Source organism: Durio zibethinus, chromosome 15, assembly GCF_047325235.1.
Source record: "Durio zibethinus cultivar Kanyao isolate XHJ-2024 chromosome 15, ASM4732523v1, whole genome shotgun sequence".
Classification (NCBI taxonomy): Eukaryota; Viridiplantae; Streptophyta; class Magnoliopsida; order Malvales; family Malvaceae; genus Durio; species Durio zibethinus.
In genome coordinates, this window is record NC_143176.1 from 23,273,077 (window position 1) to 23,281,347 (window position 8,271).

The 8,271-nt window shown below is 33.6% G+C and overlaps 1 protein-coding gene across 1 annotated transcript; it reads left to right on the forward strand.

Annotated features, from left to right (window-relative positions):
• Positions 1-499: 499 nt before the first annotated feature.
• On the forward strand, positions 500-3,692 carry LOC111302225 (root phototropism protein 2-like). The gene is made up of 5 exons (XM_022898158.2): positions 500-895; positions 1,001-1,070; positions 1,200-1,577; positions 1,793-2,518; positions 2,729-3,692. The coding sequence occupies exons 1-5, from the start codon at positions 828-830 to the stop codon at positions 3,215-3,217; spliced, it is 1,731 nt and encodes a 576-aa protein (XP_022753893.2). The 5' UTR covers positions 500-827; the 3' UTR covers positions 3,218-3,692.
• The last annotated feature ends 4,579 nt before the right edge of the window (positions 3,693-8,271 follow it).

Consider the following 8,271-nt stretch of genomic DNA (forward strand, 5'->3'; position numbering starts at 1 on the left):
ATATGCAATTTAAATATTCTTAAATGTAATTTAATTTATTCATTTTTAAAAATAAAATGCGAATTAAATTTTTAATATTGAATCAGATTTGAGAGTTTAACTTGAATATTCTGATAAAAATATATTATTATTGACCAATTAAATTAAAATTTTAAAGATATAAAAAAAAATCTATTTTAGTATATATGTAAAATTTACCAACACATATTGCCATTGTTATGTATTTCTTTTTTTTTTTCCCATTTTCCTTGATTATGCATCTTTCACAATTTATTTAGATCATCAACTTAAAATTTTGCTTCTTGTAAAAGTAAAGTTAAAATTTTGCTTATGAAAGAAGTTTAAGATGAATACTTTGATGGTCTTTTTTAACCATTAGTGAATAGGTACAAGTCTACTACGCGAGCATTACCACTTATCAACATAGCAGAAGAAAAAGAAAAACACTACCATAACCATTAACCAAAGTGTAAATTAGTAGCAGTAGGAAGAGAAAAGCCTCACTTGATCACTTGTCAAAGTTGCAGGCTTGACTCTTGAGCTAGCCAAGGAAAAGACTCAGCTAACCAGCTACCTTTTTGTCCCGAAGTGGTATTACGTAGAATAATCCATCAAGAAAAGCTATACCCAGAAGTTAGTCATCACTCACCTGATAAGTCACAAGCAAGTAAGAAGGAAAAGAGGATTAAAAGGTAAACTCAAAAGAGCCTATAAGATAATTGAAACAACCAAAAAAAAATCTCTATAAGAATAAAACTCTCAATTAAGAAAGACATCCTATTATTCTCTGTCTCCATACGTCTGTTGTTTCCCCAACCAGCACGCCTATGGCATTGGCTACTCCTGTGAAGAGCAACAGCAGAATGTCCGTTGCCATGGAGAGGACGGGCCAGTGGTAAAATAATTCACTAAGCCTCCCAACATATACTACGTACTCTGTATACCAATTATATTACCATATTCAGATTCTTAGTTATCATTTCTGGTTAATATATTTCAGGGTTTTCTCCCAAGAGATCCCGACTGATGTTGTAGTTGAAGTTGGTGAAGCCAATTTCAATCTTCATAAGGTATATATAATTACTACTAGTATTTGTTTTTGAAGTTTTTGTGCGTTTGCGTGTCTATAATTATTTAGTGTCAAATTTAGTGATCATCACGGGTAAAAAGTAGAGTAACTAACTGGCATGGGCATGCAGTTCATGCTGGTGGCAAAGAGCAATTACGTAAGAAAGCTGATAATGGAAACAAAAGAATTAGACTTGACAAGAATCAACGTGTCCGACATCCCCGGAGGCCCTGAGATCTTCGAGAAGGCAGCAAAATTCTGCTATGGTGTCAATTTTGATATTACAGTCCATAACGTTGCAGCTCTTCGATGCGCTGCTGAGTATCTCCAAATGACGGACAAATGCTGCGAAAGCAACCTGGCAGGGCGCACTGAAGATTTCCTCTCCCAAGTTGCCCTGTCTAGCCTCTCTGGCGCCGTTGTCGTCCTTAAATCATGCGAAGATCTGCTTCCTATGGCAGAGGAGCTTAAGATTGTTCAAAGATGCATTGATGTTGCGAGTGCCAGGGTGGGCACATATATATATATTTATATTCTCTCGTCAGTAACAATATTAGTAGTATTCAATAATTTTACTTACTAAGTAGAATTTTTTATACTGTTATATAGTTAAATGCAACGAATTATTCTACGAAGAACCAGGGTTTGGGAATTGAATTAATTCTGTGGTAGTTGTATGTTTCAAAAACAATATGGATCAAATTATATATCGATTTCCTGAAGGCTTGTAGCGAGGTCAATTTTCCATGCCGTACGCCTCCGAACTGGTGGACCGAAGGGCTATCGATCCTCGACGTTGAGTTGTTTGGCAGAATCATTGGCGCAATGAAACAACGGGGGGCAAAAGCTCTAACCCTAGCTAGCGCTCTCATAACTTACGCAGAGAGATGGCTTCGAGATATTGTACGCGATCACTCAGGCAACGGCATCAAGTGCTCCGATCATACCGACTCTGATCTTCGAATCCAACAGCGTGAACTTTTGGAGTCTATAGTGACGCTGTTACCCGCGGAGAAAGCTGCTTTTCCAATCCACTTCTTGTGTTGCCTTCTCCGCTGTGCAATTTTCCTGAAAGCCTCCAGTGCTTGCAGGAACGAGCTGGAGAAACGAATCTCCGTGATCTTGGAGCATGTCATGGTTGATGATCTTTTGGTCTTGTCTTTCACATATGATGGGGAGAGGCTGCTCGATCTGGATAGCGTCAGGAGGATCATCTCTGGATTCGTGGAGAAGGAGAAGAGCATGGCTGTTTTTAACGGCGGCAATTTTAGGGAGGTAAGTTCCTCAGCGATGCAGAGAGTTGCAAAGACTATAGACGCATATCTAGCGGAGATAGCAACCATCGCAGAACCCACCATCTCCATGTTCAACGGGATCGCCAATCTCGTCCCTAAAGGAGCCAGAAAGGTGGAGGATGATCTCTACCGGGCCATTGACATCTATCTCAAGGTTAATTATAATTACTAAACAAATAAATAGCAGCCTGCCCTGATCTTCAATATTTAATCTTTACTAGTAGTAATTAATACTATATACTACCAATTAGTAGTAAATTAACTGTTTATTTTTAATTATGATCATGGTCATAATTAATTACTTTTATATTCGAGGACTAATGATCACCGTTAATATTGGTTGCAAATTGATTAATGCATGCAGGCTCACCCAAATCTGGATGAGATAGATAGAGAGAAGGTATGCAGCTCCATGGATCCCCTGAAGCTGTCTTACGAAGCTCGACTTCATGCTACCCAAAACAAGCGCTTGCCCATGCAGATCGTTTTGCACGCTTTGTACTATGACCAGCTGAAGATAAGGAGTGGTGGTGTGGATGTTCGCAACGCGCCCGATGCCGCCCCGACAAGGAAACAGTTGGAGGCAGACGTGTCGCTCGCAAAGGAGAACAAGGCCTTGCGATCCGAGCTTATGAAGATGAAGATGTACATATCCGACTTGCAGAAGAATAATCAAGCTGGAACTTGTTCAAAGAGAATAGGGACCAGAAAGCCTACCTTCTTCTCGTCCATGTCCAAGACTCTGGGCAAGCTAAACCCCTTTAGACATGATTCCAAGGACACTTCTCATATAGTTGATAGCATTGGAATGGACGTTGCCAAGCCTAGGAGGCGAAGGTTTTCAATCTCTTAATTAATTGATTAGCTCTTGCTTAATTAGTTAGAGGTGGCTTGTGATGATTCTTATTTATAATAATTTCTGTATTTGTGATGAAACAATCCACAATATTTCTTAATTTTATAGGCTGATGAGTTTGTGTATTTGTCAAACAAGTAGTTGTTTCATAATAGATCAACGATGAGTTGCACGAAAATTTCACAACGTTTTTCTTTCTGGTGAATAAAAACTTCGGAAGCCAATGTGCAGCTAATTCCTCAATTATCTTGATAGCACTAATGAATGATCCAACGGTTTTAATTAATTACAAAGAAAAATGAAATTAATTTTGACAAATCAGCTTTGTATTGTAGTAGTAACACAACAAGGAAAAGTGAGAATTTTATCAACCCAGAAAAGTATTTTGGATTGTCATCTATGGTTGTGAGAGATGGAAAGCATGTCTTTAGAGAGCTGAAGCTAGCATTGAAACACGAAGGAAGTGGTGGAATTGAAGAGCTTTGTCGCAAAGTGGAGAACAAGTTTTTATTGAAGTCTGTGCTTCACGCAATTCCCTTCCTTCTTAGGAAAATGAATAGCATGATTCGTAACTACCGGTCGAAAGCAGACCGAAAAAATAGGGGTGAATCTTCTTTACCTGGCCTGCAAATCGGATAAATTTCCCTGGGCCTGCATTTAGATTGGTGTTTGTCAATTTCGACGGATTATGATGGGCCCTAAAGCGGAAGTTAGAAAGGGACTAAAAGGTTTTCATTCTTAGACCTACAAAAGCTCACATGTTTTCCAGTGTTCAAAGCATGAAGACCCTATAAACATTTAAAAAAAAAAAAGGCCTTTGGTTATTGGGCCTCGCTAGTCTAAACATATGTCCAACCGGCGATCTCGGGTATCTGTTATAACTTGCAACAACTAAATATATAAAAAGTGTGTGTTCATACATAGTGAGTAGTGACGTCAAGGTATTATTTTTTTTTTATATATAGATAGAAGAAGAAGATTAATTTCCATGTGAAAGTTAGAGGCAATTAGGAGTATATATAAGTTTTTTGTCTGTGTTGTTCGTTGTTAATTTAGGTTGATACAAATTAACAAAAATAAAACTACTGCAAATTAATGCAGCAGGAATTAAAGAACCAAACTCAAACTGATGAGTGATGAGCTGAGTAAGGGAGGAAGGTAGGAGAATTGTGCGTGTGAATTGGCATTTATTTATATTTTTAATAAAAATAATAATAGCTAGAGCTGGAATTAAATTTCTATGTGTGTGCTTGTATAAATAAATATATATATATATATATAGAGAGAGAGAGAGAGAGAAAGAGACACACAAACACACAAACACACATAACCACGCCACACCCAGCGGTAGACTATCAAAGCATTTATATTTGTCAACTGGAGGGGTGAACATAGTACAAGTGAAAGATGAAGACTCCCTTGGGATTCATAAGCACCTCCGGTGGAGGCTCAGTTACCAAAAATTTTTGTGCCAATCGCACTATATAATCGTTTGGTTTCAAATGATCAGTGAGAATTTCGTCGGTTATTCACTGGTCCTTTTTGATCCCGTGATCAACCGGTGTTTTTTAATATATTTTTTCTTTTTTAGCCCTTTTTTTTATTATAAATATAAAATATCCTTATAATTTAATTTTTTATTTTTTATTGTATTTTGATTTAAAAATTTTATTTGAGGTATTATTATTTTATTAATTTTAATTATTTATTAATAAAATTATTATTTAACATTAAATAATTTAGTAATTTTAAATTATTTTTATTTTTATAAATATAAAATAATTTAAATATATTTATAATTTTTAATCTAATATTTTTAATGATCATTTTTATGTTTTATTTCAATTACTTCACTATTATCATTATTTTTACATTTAAATATATATATATATATCGTCACTGATTTTAATTTTATTATTATAATAATTAATTTTATTTTTATATTATTTTTAATTTTATTAAAATTAATTTTATCATTCATCCAAATAAATATGAAATTTATACACATCTAATCTAAATTTGATACTATCATATTATTTATTTATGGTTTAAAGCAAAGTCAGAAAAATGAAAAATGAAAATTAAGCAATTGAGAATATTGAGGAGTGTTAAAGAAATTAAAAAATCCTGGCGGAAAGGACAGGAAGCTTCATCAATTATTCTTATCCTTTGTAATTCTCCATCAAATTATTCTTTTAATTTTTGCCGTAAAGATGAAGGACCTACACTACCTAAACTGCGGTGGAATGTCGATATCTTTGCTTAACCAAATTAATACTAGCCTAGACTAGCCTACTAGTATATTCTGTATATATATTAGAAAATATAGTCCATATGGGTTGTGCATGACCTAATGAACTACCATACCATGTGGCTTCATTTGCTTTAATTGATTAATTATTTATTTACAAGCAGAAAGTTCAAAAAGCAATCACAACGAAAAGGTCATACCAAAGACAAGAAATAATTACGAATCATTTATCAATAAATAATTAATTTAATCAATTAAATTTATTTTTTTTAATAAAAAAATTTTAAATTCAAATCTTATCAATGATTATTTATTGAAATCATTTCGAATACATAACTTACAATCATCAATTTTAAACTATACATATTTTATCTTGATATGAAAAATTAAATAATTTATTTATCTTAAAATTTTTTTTTTACCAAAAAAAAATTACGAATCATTTGATCTTCTAAAGCAATTCATGATTTTTCAATAAGAATTCAAATTCTTAAAATTATTAATGATCATTTTATCTCTATCCAATACAAAATTAATTTTTCTAAGCAGATGAAATATTGCTATATGTTTGCATGCATGGGTCCATGTTAAATTGATCATATACATTTTCCTTTTTCTTTTTTTTTTTTATAAATTAATAAAACACGTCAAAGTCTATTGACGTAAACAAAATTTACGAATTTTGGTGAGATATCAAATTATTAACCCACAAAACTTTGATTTTCCTTTTTTTTTTTTTTTTTGTTTGACGAGAATGGAAAAACGGCACTCATCTCCTCGTACTCTAAGAAAAAGACCTTTTGTTTAACTTTCCATATTTTATATAAAAGGGGAAGAGATTTGGTAAAGTAAAACTAACTCAGATTTTTTTTTTTTTTTTGCCAGAAAACTAACTCAGACTCACATTCATAGGAAACATTTATAAGATGATCCTGCAATTCATTTGTAACTGCTAAGTAAAGCAAAAACATATATGTGGAATATTAGCGGATGTCAGTATGGCACTCAACTCAACGTATTATATTTTGAAAAAAAAAAAAAAAAGGTGGATGGAAGTGTTCAAACATGATATCATTGCATGCATGCATGCATTGTTATATAGCAGTAACTACATCAGTAATCAAGAGTTTATTTTAATTAATTTATATATTTATTTTTAATATATAATATTTAATATGTTTGAAATTTAAATTTTTAAGAATTACCAGTAAAGATTACAAGCAACGGGGATTAAATTTAAAATTTATAAGTAAAATATTTAATCTTTATTAACTTAACCAATCTCATTAGCTTAATATTGCTAACAAGGTAATATGACGTTATATAAGTAAATATATATATTGTTGGGATATAATTCATATGTGAATAAAAAATCTCATATCATTAAAAAATCTGAATGAGATATTTTATATATGCATGAAAGATCCAAGAATCAAATAACTTAAACTTTTGGGCTCAAGTAGTGTCCAATATGTTTGTATGGGCTCTCTGGTGTGCTCCCATGGGCTTCAAGTGTGGTTTATCTCCCCAACTAGTGGTATTAGAGCCAAAAAGTCAAGGGTTCGAGAAGTTACTAGTTTGAGTCCCAGTAATGTTGCTGGAGGAAAATTGTTGGCAAATCAAAAGTTGGTCGGTCATGTACTCGAACATTGGTATTAAGGGAGATCGATGGCAGATCGGAGGTTGGCTATGTTTATCAACTCCATGTGTTTGAATATCGGTATTAAAGGTTCGACTTGCATGTAGCAAGTATATGATAATATGCAAAAATAGAACACCTAACTGGCCGATATGTTGAGTCAACCTGAAGTGTAAGCTTGAAGGAGCAATGAGACAACTTAGGTGGTAAGGTTGAGTGCTGTGACCTGCCTCAAAAGTGCACTAGAGATGTGAGGTTGCTTGGTCCCAATAGTGTTGTTGGGAGAAAATTGTTGGCAGATCGAAAGTTGGTCACGTCCATCAATTTCATATACTTGAACATTAGTATTAAGGAAGATTGTTGGCAGATAGGAGGTTGGCTGTATCCATCAACTCAATGTGTTTGAATATTAGTATTAAAGGTTCGACTTGAATGTAACGAGTATATGATAATATGATAATATACTTGAACATTAGTATTAAGGAAGATTGTTGGCAGATAGGCTGTATCCATCAACTCAATGTGTTTGAATATTAGTATTAAAGGTTCAACTTGAATGTAGCGAGTATATGATAATATGTAGAAATGAAACACCCAAGTGGGCGATGTGTTGAGTCAATCTAGAGTATAAGCTTGAAAGAGCAATGAGACAACCTAGGTAGCAAGGTTAAGTGCTGTGGCCTGCCCTAAAAGCCCACTAGAGATATGATGTTGCCTAGCCCAAAGGAAGTGTTGATAGGACTTACTCGCATAGAAGAGCCAAAGTGGGACTTGATTAGAACTCACAAGTGAATGGGGGAGATTGTTAGGATATGGTTTACATGTGAGTAAAAAGTCCTATATCATTAGAAAATATGAATGAGATGTCTTATATATGTATGAAAGACCCAAGAGCCTAATAGCTTAAGCTTTTGGGCTCAAGTGGTGTTCAACATGCTTGTATGGGCTCTCTAGTGTGCTCCTATGAGCTCTAAGTGTGATTTATCTTTCTAACATATACCTGGCATACATTAGCATGAAAAATCAATGAATTCATTATTATTTTAATTAAGATAAAATATGATTCTTTTAAGACGGACATGATAAAAAAATTAATTCATCTCATCATGCTATATATGCCAAATACTACATCATCTTAATTAACGACATATTTTTAATTTC

What these genes read in the sequence shown, in the direction of transcription:
- LOC111302225 (XM_022898158.2), top strand. Translation starts at nt 828, where the DNA reads ATGGCATTGGCTACTCCTGTGAAGAGCAACAGCAGAATGTCCGTTGCC. An exon ending in CCAATTTCAATCTTCATAAG is followed by an intron (nt 1,071 to 1,199) that starts GTATATATAATT and finishes ATGGGCATGCAG; the next exon opens with TTCATGCTGGTGGCAAAGAG. An exon ending in CCATTGACATCTATCTCAAG is followed by an intron (nt 2,519 to 2,728) that starts GTTAATTATAAT and finishes TAATGCATGCAG; the next exon opens with GCTCACCCAAATCTGGATGA.